Source organism: Podarcis melisellensis (assembly GCF_964234715.1).
Source record: "Podarcis melisellensis genome assembly, chromosome: 4".
NCBI lineage: Eukaryota > Metazoa > Chordata > Lepidosauria > Squamata > Lacertidae > Podarcis > Podarcis melisellensis.
The window spans coordinates 11,296,884-11,324,513 of NC_138531.1; the positions used below are offsets into that span (position 1 = coordinate 11,296,884).

Sequence of the window (27,630 nt, forward strand, 5' to 3'; positions counted from 1 at the left end):
AAATATTACAACACTGGCTTCCACAGAAACCCTGCACAATATTGCTCATATTCCTACCTTCCAATCCTCACATGCACAGACTGCTTCTGCCTGATGCTAAATCTGCAAACAGACAGCTGATTGTAATGAATTAATGAGCTCTAAGGCAACAAGACAGTCTCCTATTGCTTTCAATAAGGGAGTGAAACGGGGGCTTAAATATCTTCCATTGAAATCACTGAAATTTAAACTGCTCTGTTTTGGCTAGATGAGCCCTTAAGTTTCTAGACACACAACCAGCCTCTGCATTATACTTAAAATTCAGGCTGTGCTGAATAGCCCCTTTTCCCTGGTCTCCATTGATGTTCTGTGCATGTCTGAAGGGAGCGCTAAGCTTTACGGGTGAAACTCGAAAAATTAGAATATCGTGGAAAAGTTCATTTATTTCAGTAATTCAACTTAAAAGGTGAAACTAATATATGAGATAGACTCATGACATGCAAGGCGAGATATGTCAAGCCTTTATTTGTTATAATTGTGATGATGAAATCCCCAAATTAACAATCTCAGAAAATTAGAATATTAAATGAAATCAGCAAAACAAGGATTGCAAATAGACCAATATTGGACCTCTGAGAAGTAGAAGCATGCATATGTACTCAGTGATTGGTTTGGGCCCCTTTTGCATCAATTACTGCCTCAATGCGGCTTGAAATGGATGCTATCAGTCTGTGGCACTGCTGAGGTGTTACGGAAGACCAGGATGCTTCAGTAGCAGCCTTCAGCTCTTCTGCATTGCTCAGTCTCATGTCTCTCATCTTTCTCTTGGCAATGCCCCATAGAGGCACAGTAATCCCATGGGCATCGAACCAGGTTTTGGTACTTTTGGCAGTGTGGGCAGGTGCCAAAGTCCTGCTGGAAAATGAAGTCAGCATCTCCATAAAGCTCGTCTGCAGAAGGAAGCATGATGTGTTCCAAAATCTCCTGGTAGACGGCTGTGTTGACCCTGGACTCAATGTGCACAGTCTGATCTGGAACCTCAATGGTTCAGGGTTCTAGATTGCCTGGAAAACAGTAACCAGGAATGATCCTTCTCTTCAGATATCTGTGCGCAAGGGAGAAGAGCTCAGCCAGCACCATTCCTCATGTGCCTGTTCTCTTACACTATAAATATAAAGCCCAAAGAGGGTATGTGTGAATACTGTTACCACCTGCGGGGCTTGGAAATAGACAGTGGTCATGAGAAAGGTAAGATGAATCAGAGAAAATTTTAAGAAACTTACGCACTGCAACTTTTACCTCCAAATCTTTATTTGAATATTCTTTTATGAGAAGTGGGATTTGGGGGGGGGGAGACTACCTCAAGAAAAATAAATAAAAAGGGATATTGTTCTCTACGTATTAATTTCATTTTGCAAATTTCCAGAATCTTCTGTGCTGCTGTATTTTATTGGTATGACCTGTTGAATGGAAGTTTTGTAGATACATGTAAAAATAAAAATGAAGTTTAAATAGAATATTCAGAAAAAGTTTTGACTGAGCAACAAAGTGATTCAATTTCCCAAAAATGCACTGCTGTCATCGTGGGTGGTGTGCATGTTATTTATGTATGTACTGTATGTTTGCATGCATGCATGCATGTATAGATAGATAGACTACAGCCCCTGCTCCCTCAACCATTCAGTTACATAAAACAGTCTTAATCTCTTTGTCATCTTTTGCTGTCATTTCTATTGACGTAAGAGACTATTAAGTAGAGCGAGATGCAGCATTTAGACATGCTGCCTCTGGAACTAAGTGGTTTCACTGGAAATAGATGCCTCCCTCTCTCCCCTGATGGGAGAACCTATTTATGGTGCGAGCGGACAGCTTGGAGCTTCATACAAACACTGCTGTGAACTTCCAGCTTGCCATTTCGGAATGAATAACAAATACCTGAAAGCAAACAGCCAAGTATGGCCTGCCATTTCTTTTCATAGACTTGAAAAGGCTGAATGTCATTAGCCCAGCCCACCTCTCACACACACATCCCAACACACAAATATCCCTTCGAGATCACTCTCAGCAAAGAAGGACAATATATAGTTATTTATTAGCATTTATTAGGTGCCTTCTTACAAACACCCTAGGCCACATACAATCAGTTAAATATAAAACTAAAAACATAACCATAAATGCAATCAATCCATTTGTAAGTATGGAGTATAGTTCTCCACACACACTTTTATTTTATTTTAGCATTATTTCTTCCAACAGGTTTCAGGGGCAAGATAAATGCAACATTCTGACACATGTGTCCTATGCACAGTTGTTGTTTTTTAAATGCCATCAGTTTCTTTCATGGCCCCACAAACCCTACCCACAAACGCTATGCTCCCCTCCTTGTTTGGGCTCAAGTATCACCCATTGCAGATTTAAGATTACTGCCCCTCCCATACTAAATCCCTTTGTTTTGGAAGCTGTTGGGTTTTTCTTACAAGGAAAGGGGAGCCCCTAGTGGCTTGAATCTAAAGTTGCTAAAGCAAAGGCAAACTGCAATTGCTGTTTCTGACTCCTCTTCCCCCTCTGAAAGAAAAATGAGAAAAGATAACATCCAGGAGTTTGGGGCACCCTCGTTCAGTTATCGTGCCATGTGCATCCGACAAGCCGAGACGACTTCAGCCTCAATCCCTCCTGCTCTTTAAGATGCACATTCCCTAGGTTCAGTGGCGTAGCATGCCAAAATGGTTAGGGGTGCAGAATTTCAACACCCAGTGCTGCCTCAGTACAGTGGTACCTCGGGTTACAGACGCTTCAGGTTACATTCGCTTCAGGTTACAGACTCCACTAACCCAGAAATAGTGCTTCTGGTTAAGAACTTTGCTTCAGGATGAGAACAGAAATCGTGCTCCAGCGGCACAGCAGCAACAGGAGGCCCCATTAGCTAAAGTGGTGCTTCAGGTTAAGAACAGTTTCAGGTTAAGAACGGACCTCCAGAACAAATTAAGTACTTAACCCGAGGTACCCGAGCTGTGCACTTCCATTGCTGAGCTCCATTGAAAATGTGAACCAGGAAGTGACCTCTTTAGACAACAGAATGACTTTTCTTTTCTTATCTTTGCAGCTGCGGTCTCTGGGTGACACGGACACTGTTCGGCTGCATACCACATCCATTTCCCTCCTCACCACTGTGTGGCCCTGGGCACTGCCAACCTATACTACGCCCCTGCCTAGGTTTGAAAATCTTACAGCAGAGATGAGAAACCAAATATTGTTTGACTCCAAAGGTGAGAGGAACTGTGGTCTAGCAACATCTGGAGACCCACAGGTGCTGCATACATGATCTATGCCAGAGAATAACCCAAGCCATTCATGGCTGGAGATCAAGCGCCGTAATCAAGACATCCCTATCTAGGTAGAGGAGTTCACACTTGTGGAACCTATTCTCTCAGGCCAGGGTGCGGCAGACAGGTTTCAAACAGAGAGGTAACTTTAAAACATGGACTCACATACATGCATGCATTGGGGAGGGGGCACAATTTATTCTCTTTGTCAATGAAAGGTTGCCCCATGATTAAAATTAGGTAAGGCCCACAAGGAGTCAAATACAATTGTTTTGACCCATTGTCAACCAGTGACCCATTGTCAACCAGTTAGGTACCACTGGATAGACCCTCCATCATCAGAAACAGGAAAGTAGCCTGCAACATCGGCAAGCCTGTCTAAAGAAGAAGAGGAGCAATATTACATAGTCAGACTCGGAAACACATGAAATGTTAAGAGATGCACTGATAAAAGTTGGGGGTGCCAAGAGTTGTGGCTCCAGATACTGCTTGCGGGTTTGGATAGATTGGCACCTGTGGCATTCGTACGGAGCCCCCGGTCGTCTCATGGACTATTGACCCATACACCATTAATCCGCTGCCACCAACCAGGTCCTCCCCAGTAAATCACTTAGTCTCAGTCAGATTCTCAAGTTAACAAAGAAGAGTGTAGTTTATTGCAGACACAAACTTTAGCTACATTCCAAACGTTGTTACTCTTTACCTTCTTAGTCTTATTTTATTCTGTCTTTATCTTTTCTACCTCCCCTTGATAGGCCTGCCTGCCACATACCCAATATACACTTACTAGGAGGGCAAGGGTTAACACCATCACACAAGAACCAATTGCACTAACTGTCTATTTCCAACTGCCGGCCAACTGCTTTTCCAACTGCCTTTCCCAACCAACCAACCCAGTGAAACCAACCAACTACCCACACCCAAACCTTGGGCTAAGCCGTTTTATAAACAGGTAGGCTCTGCCTCCGGCTTTCCTATTGGTATACATTTTAACTCCTCCTCTCCTCCCTGTACAGACATTTTCAAACAAACGGGCAAACGCCACGTCACCAATTCCCCCCTGCTGGTATTCATTACATGGATGTAGCCAGGGGGCGGGGGGCAGGTGGGCAGGTGCCCCCCAAATCAAGTAAATAAATAAAAAGACTTAACTAAAAGTAGAAATAATCATAATATTTGAAACTGAAATGCTCGCTGAGGTCACTTGAATGATGGCATGGTGCATTCAGGCAACCTGCTTGAGCGATAGGCGTGGCTTCTGCAAACTGATCAATCACGTCCCAGATAGCTCAGTCCTAGCTCCCCCCACCCAAAAAAATATCCTGGCTACACCCGTGATTCATTGTTTATAGACAGTTCAATTTGGCTCATTCTACTTTGATGGCTTTGTATACATTGTCGACTTAAAACATAGCTAGGTCGTTGGTTGTTTCTTTCAATTCAGATCAAAGCTGGTTTGGGGGAGGGGGACATGTCAAAAGGCAGGATTTCATAAGAAAAGGCAGGAGAGATGCAGGATAAGTGGCTAATGTTGTGTGTACAGCGCTTCTCTAACTGGCGGTGGGAGTGAATTGGGTACAGAGTAAACAGAAATGCACATCTCAGAGGTGGTGATGGGTTGAGTTTAGCTATGCTGCTTCAAATTGCTCTAATCAATACCAAGCACCTGTAAGTGCACTTGAAATGATTTTGAAGCAAAATATTTATCATGCACTTACCGGGGGGGGGGGGGAGCTTCTGGAGCTCTAATCTTAGATGGCTGATGATATTTACAGAGCTAACAGGTGTCTTCTTTTTCAGCTGAAATGGGAAAAACACGCAGAGAGGCCAGCATTGGGATTAGAAAATAGAACAATTTGCTTCTTCGCCTTCTTTCACTTTGGCACAGAGCAGGGCACAGATTAACTCCTTGCAGTCCAGGATGGTAAAAAGACTGGTGTAATAAATACGATCGTGTTCATTTGGTTGTGAAGATATTTGTGGCTGCAAAACCGGGCTGGACTTTTACAAACTAGGTTTAGAGGGAAGGGCTTTCAAGTCTGCAATGTGTCTGTAGGAGGAAGACTACATTCCCAGTGCCAGACGAGTGCCGTGATGTTCAGAAAAGGCTGGTTTGATGTGCCACATTACTTTTTCAACAGCAGTTTTCTTTCTGCATCTTAATAGAAAATCCCTGTCCTTGAAATGAGATGAGTAATTGGTGTTAAACCCGAGAAATAAAAATGTAAATAATCCCCTATTATGACTCTTACAATAACAGAACATGGCACTGGGGCAAGAAATGTGGCGGCTGGATTAAAGATGAAGAGGATTCATATCTTTCTTCAACCCAACAGGCTCATCTTCTCATTCACCTGAATTATGGAAGGAGAGGTACAAACTCGAAGGGCTACTTCCCAATGCATAGTTAGGCAAATAGTGACTGGGGGTCCTTCCAGATTATCTGTTTATTGAACATACAACCTGATTTGTTTGCAGGGAGATTAGATACCATTGTGGCAAAGCAAGCATTATCCTACATTCTCTATGGTCTATTGGAAAATTTCCATCAATGTGTGTCTCCAAAAATTTTTACACATCACTTGGGAAGACAGGCGAACTAATGCCAGTGTACTGGAAGAAGCAAAGATCACCAGTGTCAAAGCAATGATTCTTCAGCATCAATTTCGTTGGACTGGTCATGTTGTGCAGATGCCTGATTATCGTCTTCCTCTTCCAAAGCAACTACTCTATTCTGAACTTAAAAATGGGAAGCATAATGTCAGTGGTCAACAAAAGAGGTTGAAAGACTCTCTCAAGGCAAATCTTTTTAAAATGTAGTATAAACACTGACAACTGGGAAACACTGGCCTGGGAGCGCTCCAATTGGAGAACAGCTTTTACCAAAGGTGTCATGGACTTTGAAGATGCTCAGGACAAAGGGAGAAACGTGCTAAGAGGAAGTCATGTTTGGCAAACTATCACCGTAATCAACTTCTGCCCGGAAACCTATGTCTCCACTGTGGAAGGACGTGTGGATCCAGAATTGGCCTCCACAGTCATTTACGTACTCATTGTTAAAACCATGTCTATGGAAGCCAATCTTACTCGGCTACAAGTGGTCACCAAAGAACAAGTAGAAGAAGAGATATCATTGTGTCAAGCATTGTCCTACATTTTCCACGTCAGAAAAAAGTCTGGTCTATTGGGGAAGCAGGTTTGTTGCGCAAAACCTCCCAATCAGCTATGGGGCAAGGCGAAAGTGTCATCATGTGATTGAATCCCACCCCAAAATTGTGACAATCTGGGAGTGCTCTCAGAGTATCCTTTTGTAGTCAGGGATATCTTCCCATCTGTATACAGTGCTTTATAAATGATGAAGGACTGGCTGACAATTATAAGAGGCAGGACCTTTTCAGTGGTATACAATTGGTAAAGAATTAGCCTTCTCCTTGCTATCATTTAGGTCAGCTCAAAAAACTTTTTAAAAAATAATAATTCAGGATTGCTTTCAGTGAGGCGGTTGAATTGCTTTCCTAACACTGAAAGGGATGAATGCTGTAGAAAGAATTGAAAGATCTTGCTGTTGTGGTTGCAGTTGCTTTATATTTTATATGGTTCTTCATAGTTTTAGATGTTGTAAGCCGCTGGGGGAAATATTGGATTTTAAACAGCATATAGAAAATTTAGAGGGGACAGGCATCAGAAAATAGGAACAGTTTGGACTCTGAATAGTTGCACACTGTATATATCTTTAAAAGGGGGAAGGACATTCATGAACTTTCTGTTTTGACTCAGATAAATGCTGCAAAAAAAGGGGGGAGATTTTTGGAACGGGAAGGACCCCAGCCTGTCAGACTCTTGGGTTTTCATGATCAGCGTTCATTTTGAAGAAGTCAAAAATAAATGGGGAAGCTTTGGTGGTGCAACTGGGCAACCTGGCAAATAACAGAACTAACTGAGGAAATGCTGGTTTTTGGAACTGCGGTGAGTTTCACAAGTTTAAACAGGAACCTTTCTGTTAAGCCACCCCCTACTTATTGTCTGGTCGGATTAAAAAAAGAAAAAGGCTTTTGGTGGAGAAATGTTTATAACCTCCCATAATCTTGCAGTCCAAGTCATCCTGAAACAGGTTAAGCTAAAAGTGGAGACAGCATGGCGGAGATGAGGAAAAATATCTTTGCTCTTGCACAGCCCCCATTCGTTTTAACTTGAGCTGAAGCATTTCCTGGTGGCTGTGCCTGCTTATTCAATAGCTTTTCAAAGTGACATCTTTAGATTTTCTGCCTCAGGTGCCCTTGAAGCCAAAGGGTTGCCCTGCTATTTAAACATATTCTGTCCAGTCCTATCATGGTGGGATAACGTGACAACTTCCTTATCTGCTGTTCTTTCAGTCAACCTTTTGAACCTTCCATGAGATCTTCAGTCTTCTTATCTCCAGGTTAAACACACCTGCTTCCTTCAATGTAACTTCAGGTTCAAGATGATTTATCAGCTTCTGAGATCTCTGCAGCTCTCACTATCTGGGCAGATGCTTCTATGAAACAAATCTGATCATCTGTTCCAGACATAGCAATGGCAAGTGGAGCAGTCCATCTTCTCTAAAAATCAATGAATTGGGCTGTATTGTGACATACAAGGAGGAGCTTGAATTTTTGAGTGCTGGCATGTGTAAGACATTCCTTGCCCAGACAAAACTCTTTGCAAGCATAAGCAGCCTTAAAACCACACTTCCATTTTTTATTTTTTTATTTTTAAAAAAGAGTGAGTGGATTTAGCTATGACACATCCAATGACATATTGACCTATTGCCCCTCAGTCCATCTTAACTTTTACTTTACCAGCTGGTGCTACTTCCTTTTAAAAAAGAAACCACCCCATCCTTTAATTAGTGGTACAACACATTTCTTGTTAAAAAATACTTTTAGAAAAATTGAATGTCTCTATTAATTTTTTTATTTAATTCTCGGTTTCTTCCCTTGCCAGACAAACCTACAAATATATATTTGCCATTCTTTGAAGCATCTTGTTCTGCCTACTGTTGGAGCGGTTTGAAATAAAAATTGCGTTTTAGGCAAAATGTTCATTTTTATAACCAAAATTCTTCCAATTAGAGGGAGTTTCATTCTTCCCCATAACTCAAGATTTTTTCTTATATCTTTACATGCCTTTACATAATTATCTTGAAATATATTGGAGTTTTTTGCTGTTAGCCATATTTCCAGATACTTCACCTTTTTCTCAGTTGTCAGCCCACTGTCCATCTGCCACTCTTCTTTTGCCTGTGCATCCATATTTTTCACTAAAACCTTAGTTTCAGTTGCTTTAAGACCTGCAATGTCTCCATATTTCCTTCTTTCCTCCAGTAACCTAGGTACACTTGTCAATGGTTCTTCTACAGAAAATACCACATCACCCGCAAAGGCTTTTATCTTAGAATTCCGTTGGCCCACCCATATCCCCCTTATGTCAGAATTATTTCTTATCCTCCGCACCAACACTTCTAGGGCTGATAGAGATTGAAGCAGTAATAGGGGGCATCCTTGCCTTGTCCCCTTCTATATCTTCCATTTTTCCTGCAATGGCATAATAATAATAATAATAATAATAATAATAATAATAATAATAATAATATATTATTTATACCCCGCCCATCTGGCTGAGTTTCCCCAGCCACTCTGGGCGTCTCCCAATCAGTGTTAAAAACAGTACAGCATTACATATTAAAAACTTCCCTGAACAGGGCTGCCTTAAGATGTTTTCTGAATGTCAGGTAATTCTTTATCTCTTTGACATCTGATGAGAGGGCGTTCCACAGGGCGGGCGCCACTACCGAGAAGGCCCTCTGTCTGGTTCCCTGTAGCCTCACTTCTCGCAATGAGGGAACCGCCAGAAGGCCCTCGGCGCTGGATCTCAGTGTCCGGGCTGAACGATGGGGGTGGAGACGCTCCTTCAGGTATACAGGACCGAGGCATTATTTACAATCAGGCTTGCAGTTTGATCTGTATAAATTGCCTTAATTCTTTTTATGAATATGACTCCTAATTCCATTTTTTTCTAATAACTTAATCATAAATGACCAAAAACAACAATAAATTCAATAGGGACTAATCTAAGGTTCTGCACTTTGGCAGGAAGAACCAGCTGCACCAATATAAGGTGAGGGATACCTGGTTTGCTAGTTGTATGTGGGGAAAGGATCTAGGGGTCTTAGTGGACCGCAAGCTTAACATGAGTCAAGCCGAGAGTGATGCAGCAGCAAAAAATGCTCATGCTATTTTAGGCTGCAACAACAGAAAAGTGTCCAGATCAATGGAAGACAATAACACAATGAAATTCAGAACAGTAACAATTTACTGCAAGTTTATTCAAAATCCATTAAAAACTATTTAGTTTAAGTAATGCAAGAAAATTGATCAGCTTGATCCAGTGACACTAGAGAGAGCCATTTTCACTTGGAAGATGCAGCGAGCTTTTTTTCTCCTGCTCTGGACGGTAGGACTCGAACCAGTGGCTTCAGGATACAACAAAGGAGATTCCGACTGAACATTGTTCAACAGAGGAATGGACTCCCCTGGAAGGTGATGGACTCTCCTTCCTTGCAGGTTTTAAAGCAGAGATTAGATGACCTTCTGTCATGGATTCTTTCTTTCTTGTTCTGCCCAATCTCAGTCCATATTTCATGGCTGGTTAAATCATCTGCCCCCCCTCCTGATCTCAGCACCTCTTCTTCTGCCAGTCTTTGGCCAATTGAGACGTCAAAATAGAGCAGCAATTCCTTCAGGGAGGAAAATCATAACTCCTCGATGATGATGTCATCTGGATGGAAAAGAATGAAAAAGAGAGAAAATCTGTTCAGTCCTCTCCGCTTCTTGTAGCTGGAGTCAGTCCGAGTGCTGCCCAGGGGGGTAAGGCCTGCCAGACAGGGAGCATGTCCTGTAGGACTCCCAGCAAGAAGACCTGGGAGGTGTGTCTTGAGAAAACAAGGGACAAGGGAGTTCACTGTCCCCAAGGTGTGGGGCTTACCTTCTTTCAGATTTTTCCTGAAACAAGCCATCTCTGGCCGAATTACTGTGTTCTGCAGAGGAAAGACAAACATAAGTCAGTTGACACTATGAACCCCACCCTGGATGGGTGTAAGAGAAGCAGCCCCACCCAGGAAGGATGGAAGCAACCAAAGAACTGAATACAGGAAGGCAAAATACTTAGTCTTAGGTTCGGGAATCTTCGTGAAAGGGACAGCAGCAGGGATATACTGTTGGCCGCTAATTTCCTTTGGTCTTCACTCCCCCAAAGGGCGTAATATCGGAGGTCCTACGGGATGAAAGAAATGGGACAGTCAGTTGGGTAAGGGACAGGGGGGCAACCCTAAAACCACTCCTAGTGCTATCAGGATACTTACGGTAAACAACTGGAGAAGGGTGCTAGTATTGGGGGCTTCTAGGAGGAGACCCCCCAGCAGGCTCTGGAATGGCCTCTTCAGTTCCTGTGGGAAAAGAGAAGAGAGGTTGAGTGCTGCTGGGTTAAATTTTGTAAGAGTGGGGGAAGACGAAAGAGCTGTGCAAGGAGAAGTTAAAGCACAGGACATACCTCTTTGTCCTTCTCTGTGCTCCCCAGAACTGCCTCTGTTGTTCTATGGAGGATAGCACTCACCATAGAGGGACTGAAGTGGGGTCTCATAAACCTGGAGAGAGAAAGGGAAGGGGTTAGACATTGCCTCGTCCAAGTCTCCCTTGCACCCTTCTCCCTCCTGCCTGCTCTTGCCCACCCGAAGTTCTCCTGAAGTTCTGCCCCCACCCACCCCCTGCAGCCCCGCCCACCCCAAAGACCCCACTCACCTCAACTGCAGGAGGGCCTCAAAGGCCAGGGCCAGGCTTAGGGGGCAATCCCTGAAGTACTCCAAGTGGCCGAGGACGTCCTGGAAGAGAGCAGAGGAGGAAGGTCAGCTCCTTCCAGGAGTCTCCAGAGGACGGCTCCAGTCCCAAACGCCAGCCCCTCCCTCCCCATGGGGGTCCCTCATACCACCTATCACTCACCAGAATGGCTTGGGCCATCTCCTCCTTGGAGTACTTCAGGGTTCAGAGCCCCCTGAGCCGAGCTGCCTGGATGACTCCCAGGAGATAGAGCTGATCTTTGTCTAGCAGCTGAAAGGCAAAAGTCAGGCTGTCAGTTCCTTGTGGGGGGAGGGCTCCTCCGCATCTGAGAGTGCAGAGTGGAGTGAGTGCAAGAGGGGGGGCAGGTCTGAGGGATCCCCTCCCTGCTTTCATTTTATCCAATACTCACCGCAACGGAAGGGATGTGGATCCTCAGCACATCTGCAAAGTGAAGGACATGGGGACAGGTGAGTTCCTCCCTGAGCCCCTTGCAAGGCTTTTCCAAGAGTTTTCTCCTGGATTCCAAGTCCTACTACAGGAGAGGGACACCCCAGGCCTTGGGGGCCAATCCTGACCTCCTGCCCCCAGAACATGGCTCCCCAGGGAAGATGCCCCTCCCACTGACAACTGCCCCCTTGCCTTGCCCCACAGCCCAGTCCCCTGCTTCCTCCATCAGACCCCACGAAATGGGGTGGTTGCTGGGGGGGGGGAGGTTGGGTTTCCAGATGCTGTCGCAGATAGGCGGGTTGGATCCAGCCGTCTGGCTCTGTGCATCTTTTTACTAGATGCCCCCCTAGTCCTTTCCTACCCTCCTCCATCCACAAAAGGAGGGCCACTTCCTCACCTGACACCGTGGGCTGCTCCAGGACTTCCAAGGGGGCCACCTTCTTGCAGCTGATCAGGCGCCTTGAGCACTTGAACCTAGAAGAGACGAGCAGAGAGAGCGACTCAGAAGCTGGCAGCCCCAATTTGTGTGTGTGGGTGTGAGGAGGGGCGTCTGGCCCAATTCCTGCCACCTCTCTACAGTTCTGTGACCTGAAAGGTCATCGCCAGAGCTGGAAAGAGGCAGCCCAGAGCACGAATGGCTGGCAGAGAGAGAAAGGAGGCCCCAAGTGCTATGGGTTCAAGAGCTCCAGCCCAAAGGGAAGGCAAGCATTGCCAGCTGTTAAAGGGCTGCTCTGCCTCGTCTTCTTAGGACAGCCCTGCCCTTCCTGTTGAGAGAGGAGACCCCTAGAAGGGTCCTCCAAGTATCAAGGTGTCCCAGAGGAGCAGAACATGAGGAAGGGGGTAGAGTCTTTCTTGGAGCCAGAGAGACCCCCAGGAAGGGGGAGAAGGCCAGTGTTGTAGGGCAGCCGGAGAGATGCAAAATGGAGCCAGGCAGAGGTGTAGTGGTTGGAGGGCTGGACTGGGAGGACATGGGAGAGCAGGGTTCAAATCTCTACTCAGCCATGACGCTCCCTGGTGGACCAGAGAGCTAAAGCTGTGGAGGGGACCCAGGACTCACACCCCGCCCCCAGGAGACCAAGAGAAAGCAAAGGAATGATACTTACAGTCTGCACATATTCTTTACAAAAAATCCCCCCCTCCTTTCTAAGCTAACTACCTAGCTAAAATTCCCACCCAAACTCTGATCCCACCCCCAAACCCAGCCCTAACCCCAAACCTAACCCCCACCCTAACCCTACACTTACCCCTAACTATTCCTCTATAAACAAAAGAAATATATTCAAAAATGCACACAAATATGCACAAATGCGCTCAAATATGCACACACAAAAAGGTAAAATAAAATGAATCAAATAAAAATAATAAATAAAAGAAAAAGAAAAATAGCAAGCAAACCTCTCCTCTTCTACCACCACCACTACCTCTCTCTCCTGACCTCTCCTCACTAACCCACAATGGCCGCCTGCAAGTCAGAGGCTTTTAAGGGAAGAGCAAGAGATGTCACAAAGGAGGCAGGTCCTTGTCACCATGGCAACCCCTCCACCTGGACCTGGCCCCTCCTGAGAGGTGATGCTTCTCTGTCAGAACTTGGAGGCACCTTCTGTTCCGCCTGCAGCTGGGCTGCATCTTCTCTTGGCAGATTCATATCTGCATTTCACATCCTTCTTGCTGCAGCCCCTTTTCCAAAGGGAGACCATCCCCACATCCTTCAAGGCAGGCTAGGGGTCTCCATAGCGCAGGATTGGACCATCTGCCTTGGATGCAGGTCTTCTGTCCTGGGCAGCATCTCCGGGGGTGGGGGTGGGGCTGGGAATGTCCCCTCCATCTGAAATCCTCGAGGGCTGCTGCCAGTCAGTGCAGGCTAGTTGAAGAAGGATATTGAGCAGCTGGAAGGTGAGCAGAGGAGGGCGACCAGGATGATGAAGGGTTTGGAAACCAAGCCTGATGAGGAATGGTTGAGGCAGTTGGAAACCAAGCCTCATGAGGAACGGTTGAGGCAGCTGGGTATGTTTAGCCTGGAGAAGAGGAGACTGAGGGGAGAGAGGAGAGCCATCTTCCAATATCTGAGGGCTGCATCAGGGAGCAAATTTGTTTTCTGCTGCTCCAGAAGGGAGGGCAGGAGAGGAGATTCGGACCAAACGTTAGGAAGAACTTTCTGGTGGCAAGAGTCTCTGGGACAGTGGTGGACTCTCCTTCCTTGGAGGCCTTTAAGCAGTGTTAAGATGCCAATCTGTGAGGGATTCAGCTGCAGTTTGGGGAGCGCATAGCACGGGCCTACTTTACAGGGTTGTTGTAACCGGGGCGTCCTGTTGGAGGGCAGGCGGGTGCGCGGGCGGCATGTGGGGAAGCCGGGAGCAGGGTTTGCTGGCCAGGCTCCTGAGGCGGTTTCCTGCCAGCTGCGTTCGTGGTCTATCTGCATGCAAAATGAAGGCGCACAAATCTCAAGGGCACCTCACTATTTGTGTGTGTGGCTGTTCAGCGTTAGTCCCCAACATATATAGAAAGCTGAGGCAGAGGTGCCCAATTCTAAAGTAAATTTATGCTACGTAATTTTTACCAAAGGGAGATTCTGTAGGAGGCTACAAGCCCAGGAAGCACAAGCGAGGAGAGCGCTCAGGGAAACTTCCCTATCCCAGTGTTTTCTAAGACCTTTCTGCCCTTTAAATGTGGGTCTCCCAGTGTTTGGGAGATTGGTCTCAACAAGGGCCAGGGCAGGGCCTTTTCAGTACTGGCCCCGACTTGGTGGAACGCTCTGTCACAAGAGACTAGGGCCCTGCAGGACTGAACATCTTTCCGCAGGGCCTGCAAGGCGGAGCTGTTCCACCTGGCCTTTGGTTTACACTCAGTCTGACCCTTATGTTTCCCTCCCCTTATGGTTTTGATCTATGGGCTACAATTAAAATGAGGCTGCATTTTAAATTATATTTTAACCTGTATTTTAAATTGGTTTTATTATTATTGTTGTTGTTGTTGTTGTTGTTGTTGTTGTTGTTGTTGTTGTTGTTGTTGTAATTTTACTGGTGTTAGCTGCCCTGAGCCCGGCTCTGGCCGGGGAGGGCGGGGTATAAATAAAAATTCATTATTATTGTTGTTGTTTGTTTGCTTTTTAAGAAAAAAAATGGTGCTGGTAATCACCATGAAGTTGTTACAATAAGTGCCACACTTTTAACATCGGGGGGGGGGGGAGGTGTGGGTATTGCATACCCTTCAATACCCAGGGGGGAGCACTACACACGGTGGCCATTTCTGACTTTTCAAAGCTCGAAAATCCTTGCCTTTAAAGAGGAAAAGATCTGGGATAACACTGGGATGGGAGGGCGTAATGCAGACATCCCTCTATTAATGAGACAGGCCACACATTGCTCAGGTGTGGACAAGCCCCAGGATGCCAGACTAGGTGGCCTGATCCAGCAGGGATTGTCTTATGTTATCATGTTACTGCTAGGATGGTCTTACTCTCGTGCAAGACCCTGGTAGAGACACATGCCCGACTGGCATGTTCGCTTCTTCCTGGTCGGTCCTGTCTCCATCACTTCCCACTCTGTGGAATGAAAACATATAGCATCATGTGATAGACAACAATCCCATGACTGCAAACATGGAGAAAGAATCCTAACAGTCACAGTTTCATCCGTATGGTAAGGTGATATGTACTGCTGCTGCTGCAGTTTTGAAGAGTTAAAAGGTACGTTTCCCTACCTCGCCACATGCTGGTGTATTATAGGTTGCTTCCAGACAGGTGTTTATTGTGAGATTGGCACTGCTCTCGCATGCACACCCATGACAGCAGCATCAAAATGCTAGGCTGTGTTTCATTCCTTTGATATTCAGGATCACAGTTTTCACAGAAAATCAGGTAAGATAAAAACAACAACAACAACCTGGGGCCGGTGTCCCATTTGCAATTTCTGAATGGCCAGTTTGCAGTATTAAGCCCTCAGCTGGAAACACCCCTAGATATTTCAGTTGCCGTGCAAGTGGGGTGGGGATAGGGCAAAATGCAACAATATTATGCATTTCAAATGTTTGTACATAGCGCTAGCAAAGGTGCAAGATCCTGCTGGTGGGTAAATGTGTATTGGAAGGTATATGCTTGAGGGTTTCCTATAGGCATCTAGCTGGCCACTGTGAGAACAGGATTCTGTTCCAGATGGGATGCAGCAGGGTCTTCTCAGCAGCGTAGTCCATTCTCCAGATGGGGAATTGTTATGTACTGAGTTGAATAGGATCCAAAAGCCAGCAGTCTGATTGGTCCTAGAACAATAGGGTCCAGAATGCAGCAGTCTGATTGGTCCACAGGAGCCACCCAATCCAGCTCCAGGTGGAAGTGAATCTGCAGCCTGATTGGCCTACAGGTGAATCCTGGAATTAACCAATCACGTGGGGCCCATTGTGTAAATAATGTACATAAGCAGACATTCTGGGGGAACTTCCATTCCTCCTCACCACTATGAGCTGAATAAAGAGCATGAAATCCACACTCGACTCTGAGTATATTTCAGGAATGTTACAGATTTCTGTTAAAACACAGCAGACGGAAGGAAAAAGGGGTGGCTTGCTTGCTTGCTTTCTAAATAGCTGAGCCTTGGGCCACAACACAAAGCGCTTTGAAAGCTCCCCCCACCTCAGAAGCAATTTGTCAGGGGAAGTTCAAAGAAAAAGAAGCCCAAAGTCCCCTCCTCTGGCCACATGTAACCTAGGCAGACAGACAAACAGATATGTACAATATGTATAATGTTGCACTATATAACATATCTACATTTTATAGCGTTGTGACCTCAAACGGGAGGGAGCTAAATTTGCTGTCTAGCATTAGAGTGCCCTCTGGTGGTAATAGACGGCAGTGCCAGAAATTCGAAAAAACAGACTTGCCACCTTGATGTGGTAGAAGTAGCAAATCGGAGTCCCTAATGTGAATCTTTTTTTAAAAAAAAAAAAATTATTCATTTTTCAAACACATATTAAAAAACAAACACAACACAAAACAAAAACATACACAACATTAAACATATACCGACTTCCCCATACCTCCCTTTTGCTGCATCCTTATTCCACAATTCTTTAGCAACCCTTTAGTCAATCTATCTATTAGTTCCCTTTCATTAAATTTCCTTACACTTATTAGTTACAGCTGTAATTCTCTACTTCTTACCCCTTGACATCTTAACACTCCTCAATTTTACAACAGTTTTGTAGCCTTATTAGAGTACACCGATTGGGTCTGCGTTGCTCCGGGACAGGAGGAAGGAAGTCAAAATGACACCGAGGTTGGTTCAAAGAAAGAGTTTATTCTGCTCTCCGGATAGCAGAAGGCACCTGCGTGGTGAGTCCACAGCAAGTACAAAGAAATGACAGGTTTCATGCAGTTTATATATCCTCCAGGCACCCTCTCACTCCTCCCCTAGGAGCCCAACCACATCGGCGTACGTACACAGGTTGACATCACATATGTTCCTGCTCTGGTACTCTCAACCATAAAGGGATCTTCCTTCCTGTACTTCTGACCATAAAAGGATATTCCTGTTCCTACTCCTATCTTGGAGCAAGAGGTCACTACTTCCGAGAACATGCTCTGGCATTAGTCCCAGACTTGGGTCTCTGCATCATTTGTGTTCAGAACATAAAATATGTCTGTGTCTGTTCTACTGGTAGAGTCAAGGCCAGTCTTGCCGTCAAACTGATAAGGGAGAGAGCTGTGTTCTTGTTTTGCATTTGCTCAACGGCTGAGGTTTATGCATTTTAGCTAAGGAGAAATGGGGATTTTGGTGCAGTTTAAAAGCTGCCTGCACAGTCAGTTTTGGGGTTTGGGAAACCCATTCCTTCAGTTTTTAAGATATGTTTTGAATTTCTTCCAGTCCTCTTCCACTGTCTCTTTCCCCTGGTCTCGGATTCTGTCGGTCATCTCTGCCAGTCCCATAAAGTCCATCACCTTCATCTGCCATTCTTCCAGAGTAGGTAGTTCTTGCATCTTCCAATACTTTGCCAGAAGAATTCTTGCTGCTGTAGTAGCATACATAAAAAAAGTCCTATCCTTCTTTGACACCAGTTGGCCAACCATGCCCAGGAGAAAAGCCTCAGGTTTCTTAGGAAAAGTCCACTTAAGGACCTTCTTAATTTCATTATAGATCATTTCCCTAATGTGAATCTTTGACATAGGAGGTGTGCAGTCAGGATGTCTCATTGGCTTAAATAGAAGCTGGGCTGGAGATGGAAGAAAGGGAACCAGATGAGGGAAAGTAATCCCATTTCCCCAATTAAAATTCCTCCCCGCACCTAGTGTTATGGCAGGGGTAGGCAACTCTAGATGTTGTTGGAATACAGCTACCATCTCCGACTCCCAGACATTAGGAGCAATGGTCCAGGATAGGGTTTTTTTAAAAAATGATGTTTGATCATAATACCAGGCATAATCTAGCCAAAGCTATCTCCAGTGGGAGGGTTGAGTGAGTGCTTAACAGGAGTATTTTGTTGTTGTTGTTGTTTAGTTGTGTCTGACTCTTCGTGACCCCATGGACCAGAGCTCACCAGGCACTCCCGTCTTCAGGAGTAGTTATGTTTAGTAGTTTAGTTATGAGCAAATAATAATATTCTTCAGTACATCATAATGATGTACAGGAGGGATGGGTGACCTGTTGCTGTCTAGGTCAGCCTTCCCCAAGCATGTTTTGGACCACAATTCACACCAGCCCCAGTCTGAATGGCCCAAATTGAGGGTTAGTGGGAGTTATGCTCCAGCAAAAGCTTGAGGGCCACAGATTTCCCACTCCTGGTGTGTAAAGAAGGCAGGCAGCTCCTTTGGAACATCATCTCACCTGTTTTCGCCACCCTCTTCTCCGCAGTTGCCTTTGTGTTCTGATTTCAAGCTAGCGTTTTAAATTTAAATTGACTATAGCAGCAGCAACAAAAACGAGGAGAAATGTTTCTACAGCTAGGTCACACATTTGAGGTCTGCCTTGCTGAACAATACAAAATTGGCCAGCACTTTTCAGATGTACCTTTTCAAAATTGCTACTTTCAGCATTCCTTTATGGAAACATACAAATGGCATCATATAATACTCCCCAAAAGCAAAGCGAGGGGAACAGGTCGGCCTGCTAAGCCGATTCCATACTGTGCGCACAATGGCAAGTGTGCATTTCAGGAAATCCTGCCGTTTTGTAAGAAGTATTTGAGGGCTATAATACCATGAGGAATGGGACATTTAGGCATGCACTTTTCACTCACCAACTAAAATGAATGGGATTTAGGAAGGAATTGCTTTGGCAGAACCATAGCCCTGGCTGCAAAACAATTGAGAGACTCAGGAACTTTAAAGCAGGCTTGTCAAAGTATTAAAGAATTTGCAGCTGTGTAATCATCTGTGCTTTGGCCAATTAATGTCTTGACTGAATGAAAATAATTTGCGTATTTTTTATTAGGTAACTGATGCCAATTCCATTTTGGCAGTTTGCTGCCTTTTTATCAGTATTGCTTAAATGGCAGTAATTGGGTTGTAATCTGCCGGTGGGTTTTCTGTGGTATTCTGTCTTGTATGGATTCTTATCCTTAAATATAAGTATTACCAAAACCCTTAGCATAGCTGCCAGTTTGAGGTATGTGTTGAATTATGAAGCTTTTGAATTATGGTGCTGGAGGAGACCTCTTAGTGGACTGGAAGAAGATCAAACCTCTCCATTCTGAAGGAAATCAGCCCTGAGTGCTCACTGGAAGGACAGATCTGAAGCTGAGGCTCCAATACTTTGGCCACCGCATGAGAAGAGAAAACTCCCTGGAAAAGACCCTGATGTTGAGAAAGATGGAGGGCACAAGGAGAAGGGGACGGCAGAGGACGAGATGGTTGCATAGTGTCTTCGAAGCTACAAACATGAGTCTGACCAAACTGCGGGAGGCAGTGGAAGACAGGAGTGCCTGGCGTTCTCAGGTCCATGGGGTCACGAAGAGTCGGACACGACTAAACAACAACAACAAATTGTGCGGAAAGAATCAGAGTCAGCCAGGGACAAATTATCAGGAAAACCACAGGAGAGGGGAAGAGAAAGCAGCCCTTTCCTTTCCAGTTGAGATTACAGTCTCCACATCTGCATTTGGTAAAACACTATGGGAACAAACTACGCTGAAACTAAATAGACTTAATGAGTGTCATTACTCCCGTGAGAATGCACGGGATTGAGCAGCAACCCTATTCCTCCCCAGTGCTTTTTTTTCAGGGGGTACTCAAGGGTACCCAGTACCCACACCTCTTTTTGCTGTTGTTACAGTACGTGCCACACTTTTTAACAACTTCATGGTGAATAAAGGTAAAGGGACCCCTGACCATTAGGTCCAGTCACGGACGACTCTGGGGTTGTGGTGCTCATCTCGCTTTATTGGCCGAGGGAGCCGGCGTACAGCTTCCGGGTCATGTGGCCATCATGACTAAGCCGCTTCTGGCGAACCAGAGCAGTGCATGGAAACACCGTTCACCTTCCCACCAGAGCAGTACCTATTTATCTACTTGCAGTTTGACGTGCTTTCGAACCGCTAGGTGGGCAGGAGCAGGGACAGAGCAACGGGAGCTCACCCCGTCACAGGGATTCGAACCGCCGACCTTCTGATCGGCAAGCCCTAGGCTCTGTGGTTTAGACCACAGCACCACCCGCATCCCGATTTTATGGTGAATACCGGCACCTAATTTTCTGGGGTGGGAGGGAAACACTGCCTATACCTGAGAGGAAGCCTTACTCAATTCACTAGAACTCACAGTACACTTCTGGGCAAACAGGCATGCATAGGTGGTCTGCATAACTTTTAACAGATGTAAGCAAGCAGCTCTGCTTTGAATGGGATGGAGCCAGCATGATGCAAATTAGCTAGTTGCGCAGGCCTTCTTTGGCACCCTTAACGCTCCCCTGTTATTGAGCGCATGAAGCTTTCCCCTCAAATTTCTTTTTGAACTTTTTATTAAATCAAATTTAATAGTCTCCACACACAAAAATAATAAACATAGCATTAGGATTATAGCACCATTTTACATAGTCTTAGGGCTTTAATGGTCAGTCTAGGCTCTCCACAGATATGTTTGTGAAATTAGTGGGGGGAATTTGCTGTCTACTTCCCTTACATATGAAAAGAAGGGGAACCCCTCCTTATAACACCTTTCGAGACCCTTCTAAGCCCAGTTAGTTGCTCTGAAATAGCCACGTTCCAGATATTCTTGAACCAAACCTCAAGGGCCAGCTCAGCCTGGAATTTCCAAAAATACGCTGTCACCAAAAGTGCAGCTGTCAATAGAAAGTTAGATCTTTATGTCACGCTAAGCCTCAGTTTCTCTCTTTCTCTTTGCTTTGCAGAATCTGAGGGGGGGGGACCCATCTGAGAGAGCAGTCACGAGACAATTGCTTTAGGGATCAACATTTGGCCTGAGCCCAACTGCGGGCATTCTTGCTCTTGTCAATGCACCTAACTACTTAAAAGACTCTGGCATTCCTATTTAATTGCCTATTTAAATTTAAATTAAATTGACGGGGCTTAGCAATCACTTCTTCTGGCTTGTGGTCCAACATCTATTTTACAAGAGCACTGGCAGGACAATGCCAACCCTGGTTGGGCAGCAGGGGGGCAACTGCTGCATCCACTTGTGCCAGGCAAGGTGGAGTGGAAAGTAGGGGGCAGGCAAATGGCTGTTCCGGAGGGTTTAGGTGACCTGTGCAACAGTAGAGGAGGCAGAATAGGAGCTGGAGGGAGAAGTTGGCAAAAAATGCCTTCCCCCAGGCAGTGGCGTAGCGTGGGGAGTGCAGGGGGGGGCGGCCGCACCGGGTGCAACATATGGGGTTAGGGTTAGGGGGCGCAAATCCACGGGTTAGGGGACGCAAATCCAAGGGTTAGGGGGCGCAAATTACTTGCCTTGCCCCGGGTGCTGACAACCCACGCTACGCCACTGCCCCCAGCAGGAACTCAAGACAGGAGAGCAAGCTTGGATTTCACCCTATAAAAGCTGGCGCAATTGGTAAGTGTCACTAAAATAGGTATTGTTTGCATACCCTGAGCAAAACAAAGTTCTTCCTTGGAGGACATTCACCTACCACTTGCTGTCATAATAAGTAGCTCCCAAAGGCTTCATATTGAGATCAGCAACTAGCAGTACAAAGGCCAAACCCGCCCAGCCCTGTAGATCCGGCAGGAGCAGGGAGACTTGTCTGTGGCTGGTAGTGCACATTTAAAAATGTGATGGACCCTTGGTCCTTCCTTCATCACTTTTTCCAGTAAAACTGGCCTTGGACAGAGAGAACAATTTGATTATCTCAAGAGGAATGACAGAAGGAAGACCAGGTTCAAAATACCAACGACTGAAGAAAGACTCTTGATCTCGGTGGCTTAATTATTTTTATTAATTCTACCGTATTTAACCAAAGCGTCATTTGTTAACACATCTACCAGCTGCCGCCAAGCCTGGCTTTCCCCCTTCATGCCAGTTTCAAGACTTCGGTAACCATGGTTCCAACCCCATCAAAAATTTGATGCAAAGGGGCTTTGCACATGAACGCGCAAGTGGTGACTATTTTGTTTGCGGAATCCACGTGGGCCTCGCTCACGTCTTTGCAGATGTGCTTGCAGCCAAGTTCTTCGATGGCCGCAGCTGTTTCAGCATCAGGAAACCTGCAAGTGAAGGAAGTTAAACAATAACTGCCTTTCCCTCACCGCTGAAGTGCTGGCTTTGACCTTTATTGCCCTAGAAGACTCAGGACCACCATACATCAAGGACCGCCCCCCCCGCGCCCCGTATGAACCAGACATTGTGGTCTTCATCAGAGGCCCTTCTGCATGGACCTCACCCAAGTGGACTGCAGAGTAGGGCTGGCGATATATCGCCCCAAACCAGTTTGAAGTCTATATCGTGATAGCGGCTTCATAGTTTTTGACCTGGCAATATATTGTGCGAATCATGGTGTGTGTGTTACGCAAAAATCACAATGTGGTAAATACCGTGAAGCCAGCCAATGCCTCTACATAGCTCCATCCTTATTTTGGACATTGTCATATATCAGTATATCAGGATATTTAGCTGGTGATATATCACGAAGTTGAAAACCAACTCCATCCTTATTTCAGACATTGTGATACAGTATGTCGGTATATCGTGATGTGATATAGCGTGACATTGGGTGGATGGGACTCGTCCTTATTAATATTTTACAGGAAGAGCATTTTTTTGTATTGTACTGTGGTACCTCAGGTTACAGACGCTTCAGGTTATAGACTCTGCTAACCCAGAAATAGTACCTCGGGTTAAGAACTTTACCTCAGGATGAGAACAGAAATCGCACAGCGGTGGCACAGGAGGCCTCGTTAGCTAAAGTGGTACCTCAGGTTAAGAACAGTTTCAGGTTAAGAATGGAACTCCGGAACAAATTAAGTTCTTAACCCGAGGTACCACTGTACTTTTTTCCTGGTTTTAAAACAGGACACATACAAGTGATTAAGTTGCTCTGCGTTTTTTTCCTTTTGTACCAAGTGACCAATGAGTGTAATCAGCAACAACCAACAGAGAAAAACGACAGATTGGGGAAAGCTGTACATCACTGTAGCAGGTGGATCTTGTCATCGGCAGAGAATCGGCATGCGCACAGAATCAGATGATGCGCCAAACAAAATTCCATACCTCCCGTCTACATTTCTGTTGTGGCCGACGGTGACTTCACAGCCTGGGAAGACTTTCGCTGCCAGCACAGGGGAGATGCAGCACAAGCCAATGGGTTTCTTCGCGCTATGGAACGTCTCGAGGGTGGACTTCACCAGGTTGTTGACAGTGCAGTTCTTTCCTTCCACGGCCCAGGAACACAAGTTCTTCGCTACGCCAAAGCCCCCTAGAAGGGAGAGGGGAAAGAGAAGAGCTTACTCGTTCATGTTAAGAAGAAACTTCCCATTATTGCCTCTTCCAACACAGCAGCGCCACTGTTTTGTCACCCAATGAGGCAAAGCTTACTGTATTTTTCGCCCTATAGGACACACTTTTCCCCCTCCAAAAATGAAGGGGAAATGTGTGTGCGTCCTATGGAGCGAATGCAGGCTTTTGCTGAAGCCTGGAGAGCGAGAGGGGTCGGTGCACACCTGTTGGGAAATTCAAGTCCTTCTCATGAGAAGCTGGCAGCAGTCCCAGGCACCCGGCTTGATTCCCTGTTGACCTCTCTGGCTGCATTCCCCAGCAAGCGCAGGCAAGGTCTCGATCGGCGATTCTTCTCAAACGTGAGAAGAACACACACCCCTCTCCCCCTGGCAGGGGAAAGAGATAGACAGAAACGTATTTACATGCTTTTATTTCTGTCTTTGCAGCATTACAAAAAACATGACTGCTCTCTCCATACTCCAGCAGTGTTGTGACTAAAACTCCCTGTACTTCCTGTACAGCTCATATTTCACTCTGAAGTAATTCCGGTGCTTCGCACTGTGAAATGACTGCCCCTCTGTTCCCACAGCAGTCCCAACATTCCCATCATGTTTACTCTTCAAGCTAGGACTTTGCAGCAGCACTGCTTCATTATTGTAACAGCACCGACCCCTCTCGCTCTTCAGGAAGCTATCCGCAAGCCTTTGGTGCGTGGCAGGAGTTCCCGCCGGGCTACGGAGGCTTGCGGATAGCAGCCTGCAGCCCGAAACCTTCGGAGCACTCCCCCAGCCTGCAAGCTCCGGGAGCGGCGGCAAGGCTGCGCAACCTTGCCTCCGCTCCCGGACCTGTTCTGGGGGCTGGGCTCGGGGGAAGCTCGGGTTTCCCCAGCCCCGCAGCTAAAAACGAAGCTGTGCGCAGCCTCTCCCAGCTGGAGAGGTTGTGCGTGGCTAAAGAGGAAGCCAAGACAGCCAGCAGGATGGATCCCACTGGCTGTCTTGGCTTCTTTGCTCTTTGGGCCTGGGGGAAAAAATAAATTTCCCCCCTTTATTTCCCCCCCTAAAAACTAGGTGCGCCCTATGTTCCGGTGCGCCCTATGAAGCGAAAAATATGGTATTTGATATTGGCACAAAATTGGTTCAGCCCTGTGGAGCACTCTTCCAGTAGAGACTGAGCAAGCATCTTCTATGGTGAACATTTTGCTGATTCCCCCCCCCCCTTTGCTACAAGGTGTATGCAGATGCTGAAGATAACCCACCTCCTGTAATAGTTTGTATCTATTTTCAAAAAATGTTTTATGTGTCAGACAAATGATAACCAATGTTGGAAATGCAAAGAAAAAGAAGGTACCTTCTACCATATGTGGTGGACGTGTCCTAAGGTGAAAGACTTCTGGGGGGAAATTTATAACGAATTGAAAAAAATGTTGAAAAACACATTTATTAAGAAACCAGAAGCCTTTCTCCTTGGAATAATAGGACTAGAATTGCCCCAAAAAGATGCTAGACTGTTTTTGTATGCCACTACAGTGGCAAGACTTTTATTGGCCAAAAATTGGAAATCGCAAGAAATAGATGAACGGCAGATGAAGATGTTGGACTTTTTGGAGCTGGCCAACCTGACTGGAAGAATCCGGGACCAGAAAGAGGAGGAGACACAAGAAGATTGGAAGAAATTTAAAGAACATCTAGCTAAATATTGTAATATAAGATAATTAGAAGTCACTTGAAAGTAATAAATAGGCTTAGGCTTAGAATAAGAATGTGCTGTAAAACATTAAGGACTAGAATACTAATAAAAGAGGAGGATAGTAAATAGGAGTCAATTTTAATAGAAATATGATTTTGGAGAACTGTTACAAGGTGGTACAATGAAATTCAGTTGGGGGGACTCGAGGAAGCCAATTAACAATGTAAGGCAATTTGGGTTTTGGAAGAAATAATTCTTTTTATGTTTTTCTTTTGTATTGTAATGTGTTTTCTTTTGCTGTGTTTTGTAATGTCTTTTCTTTTTCTTATAAATTTGGAAAAGCAATAAAAAATAATAATTGAAAAACCAAAACAAAAAATGTTTTATGTGGCCTTTATCGTGTGCATTAGAACTGTGCAAACCACTTTCATTTTTTAAATTTATTTATTAATAAAATAAATAAATGTGGAATGTAGAAATGGGGATTATTGGTTGGTTTTTGTTGTGTATTTGTGTATAAAAAATTAATACCCTAAATACCGTATTTTTCACTCTATAAGACGCACCAGACCACAAGACGCACCTAGTTTTTGGAGGAGGGAAACAAGAAAAAATATATTCTGAATCTCAGAAGCCAGAACAGCAAGAGGGATCGCTGCGCAGTGAAAGCAGTGATTCCTCTTGCTGTTCTGACTTCTGGGATAGCTGCGCAGCCTGCATTCGCTCCATAAGACGCACATACATTTCCCCTTAATTTTTAGGAGGGAAAAAGTGAGTCTTATAGAGCAAAAAATATGGTAAATAAAATGCACTATGCTTTGCGGGAGAGAGTATTGTTGCAGTGAGGTGCAGTATTAGAATCTAGTTCTAGAGTCCCAGCTCACAGTGCTGAGCACACTGAACTGGTGCAAATGATTTTTACTGTTCACAAATAAGTGAGTGTTAAACTAATTCATTTGTAGCACAATCCTAAACATGTCCTTTCAAATGCAAATCTTGTGGAATTTAATAGAGCTTACTCCGAGGCATATAGGATTGCAGGTTTGATTAGTTTATTTTTTTTTAATGCTCACCTGGAAAAATAATTGCATCAAATTCACCGACTTTCAACTCAGCCAAATCCTGGATGTCCCCTCTTGCTAGTCTAGCACTTTCAACTAAAACATTTCTCTTTTCTTCACTTGGACTACCCTTCAAATGATCAACAACGTGCATCTGCTCAATATTTGGTGCAAATATCTTTACCTGAAAAAGAAAAGGGAACACAATACATATGTGTTACAAAGTAGCACCTCTGCTAGTTGCAAGAGTCAAGATTAACAATGGGGGTTTTTTTTTGCCAATTTTAAGCAAGATAATTTTGCAAGTATCAACATTTCAAGAGGTTTCTGAAATTCCAAAATGACAAAGCATATGGATTTCAGCATTAATTGGTATTTTAGATAGCAAGATCACAAACAAGATCTTTAAAACAGGGCTAAATGTTGCCTTTAATATAGACACGTTTTTTTTTAAAAAAAAGACTGACTTTATTATCTACCCCAGTTCAAACAAGAATATAGTGTTTTCATTTTAAGTTAACGTAACTAGCGACAGCACGTCTGCGCACACACGCGTCGCTTTTTGCCGCGTCTGCGCATGACATCATTTTGAGCGTCTGCGCATGTGCGAGCAGCGAAACCCGGAAGTAACGCGCAACTCGAACACGCTCAACATGAAACATATTCAACCCAAGGTATGACTGTATATACTTATGTGCGTTTACCTTGTGCAATTATCCACATTTATCCTATATTTGAGACCTTAGAGGTCCTATAACACTTCCAACTCTGCAATTGTATGATTATATCCTGAGGAAATTGCAAGAGATCCTTGCACGCAGTTTGCTTGCTTGCTTGCTTGCACGAAGTTTCAGCCGTGGGCAGGTGGGGTTGGGCGGAATTTGCACGGCAGGGCACGAGGGGAGGAACAATCCTACTATTGTAGAGTCGGAAGGGACCCCAGGGCTCATCTAGTCCACACACACCCCTGCAAGGAATACCCCCCTTTTGCACTTTTAGAGGGTCGCCAGCCTCACCTCCGCTCCAGCCCGGCTCAGGTGCACCAAGACGGCGGACGCCTCGTGGATCTCGCTGCCGTCGAAGACCCCGCAGCCAGCCAAGACCACGGCCACGCGCTTCCCCATCCTCGCCCGCGGGTCCCCCGCGTCCACGGAGGAAGAGGCCGCAGGAAGGAAGGATCTGCTGCCGGATCCACCTGCTGGTCCGGAAGAAGAGCCGTCGGGGCGGCGCTTTCTGTGACCCTTGGAGACGGGAGGACAGGAAAGACTTCGCGCCCTCCAGGAAACGGCGTCGCGCCTGGGATGCAAACGCGTCTGCTCCCCTTTCGTTTCTGAGCGCAAGGCGCGCTGATTTTGCAGCACGTAAGAGGATAATCACACTACACATGCGGCTTGATCCGGCGTGCACGTCCAAAAAAA

The 27,630-nt window shown here is 45.4% G+C and overlaps 1 protein-coding gene, 2 long non-coding RNA genes and 1 pseudogene across 5 annotated transcripts; 1 reads left to right on the forward strand and 3 right to left on the reverse strand.

Annotated features, from left to right (window-relative positions):
- Window positions 1-1,242: 1,242 nt before the first annotated feature.
- On the forward strand, window positions 1,243-5,539 carry LOC309368614. Its single transcript, XR_014167831.1, has 3 exons — window positions 1,243-2,732; window positions 2,989-4,254; window positions 5,103-5,539. It is a non-coding gene; the product is annotated as an uncharacterized lncRNA (long non-coding RNA).
- A 4,078-nt stretch (window positions 5,540-9,617) lies between these two features.
- Window positions 9,618-11,387, reverse strand: LOC309368653 (uncharacterized protein). Of its 2 annotated transcripts, none has more exons than XM_081908898.1 (6): window positions 11,318-11,387; window positions 11,120-11,199; window positions 10,872-10,965; window positions 10,684-10,767; window positions 10,308-10,359; window positions 9,618-10,100 (listed from the first exon to the last, which is right to left on the reverse strand). In XM_081908898.1, exons 1-6 carry the CDS (start codon window positions 11,333-11,335, stop codon window positions 10,075-10,077), a joined length of 354 nt encoding a protein of 117 aa, XP_081765024.1. In that variant the 5' UTR covers window positions 11,336-11,387; the 3' UTR covers window positions 9,618-10,074. The 2 variants fall into 2 exon arrangements, with proteins under 2 accessions (XP_081765024.1, XP_081765023.1); XM_081908897.1 differs by having other exon boundaries at window positions 10,308-10,595.
- Window positions 11,383-12,920, reverse strand: LOC309368654. The gene is made up of 3 exons (XR_014167839.1): window positions 12,000-12,920; window positions 11,565-11,596; window positions 11,383-11,425 (listed from the first exon to the last, which is right to left on the reverse strand). It is a non-coding gene; the product is annotated as an uncharacterized lncRNA (long non-coding RNA).
- Window positions 12,921-21,949: 9,029 nt separating this feature from the next.
- On the reverse strand, window positions 21,950-27,613 carry LOC309367737 (glutamine amidotransferase-like class 1 domain-containing protein 3, mitochondrial; annotated as a pseudogene). Its single transcript, XR_014173457.1, has 4 exons — window positions 27,229-27,613; window positions 26,225-26,396; window positions 23,241-23,445; window positions 21,950-22,237 (listed from the first exon to the last, which is right to left on the reverse strand). The product of XR_014173457.1 is annotated as a glutamine amidotransferase-like class 1 domain-containing protein 3, mitochondrial (transcript).
- Between the last annotated feature and the right edge of the window lie 17 nt (window positions 27,614-27,630).

Excerpts from the sequence above, each read along its gene's own strand:
- LOC309368653 (XM_081908897.1), bottom strand. Across the intron at positions 10,966-11,119 it reads GAGGCCCTCCTGCAGTTGAG|GTTTATGAGACCCCACTTCA; the intron begins GTGAGTGGGGTC and ends TTCTCTCTCCAG. Across the intron at positions 10,596-10,683 it reads CCCTTCTCCAGTTGTTTACC|GACCTCCGATATTACGCCCT; the intron begins GTAAGTATCCTG and ends TTCATCCCGTAG.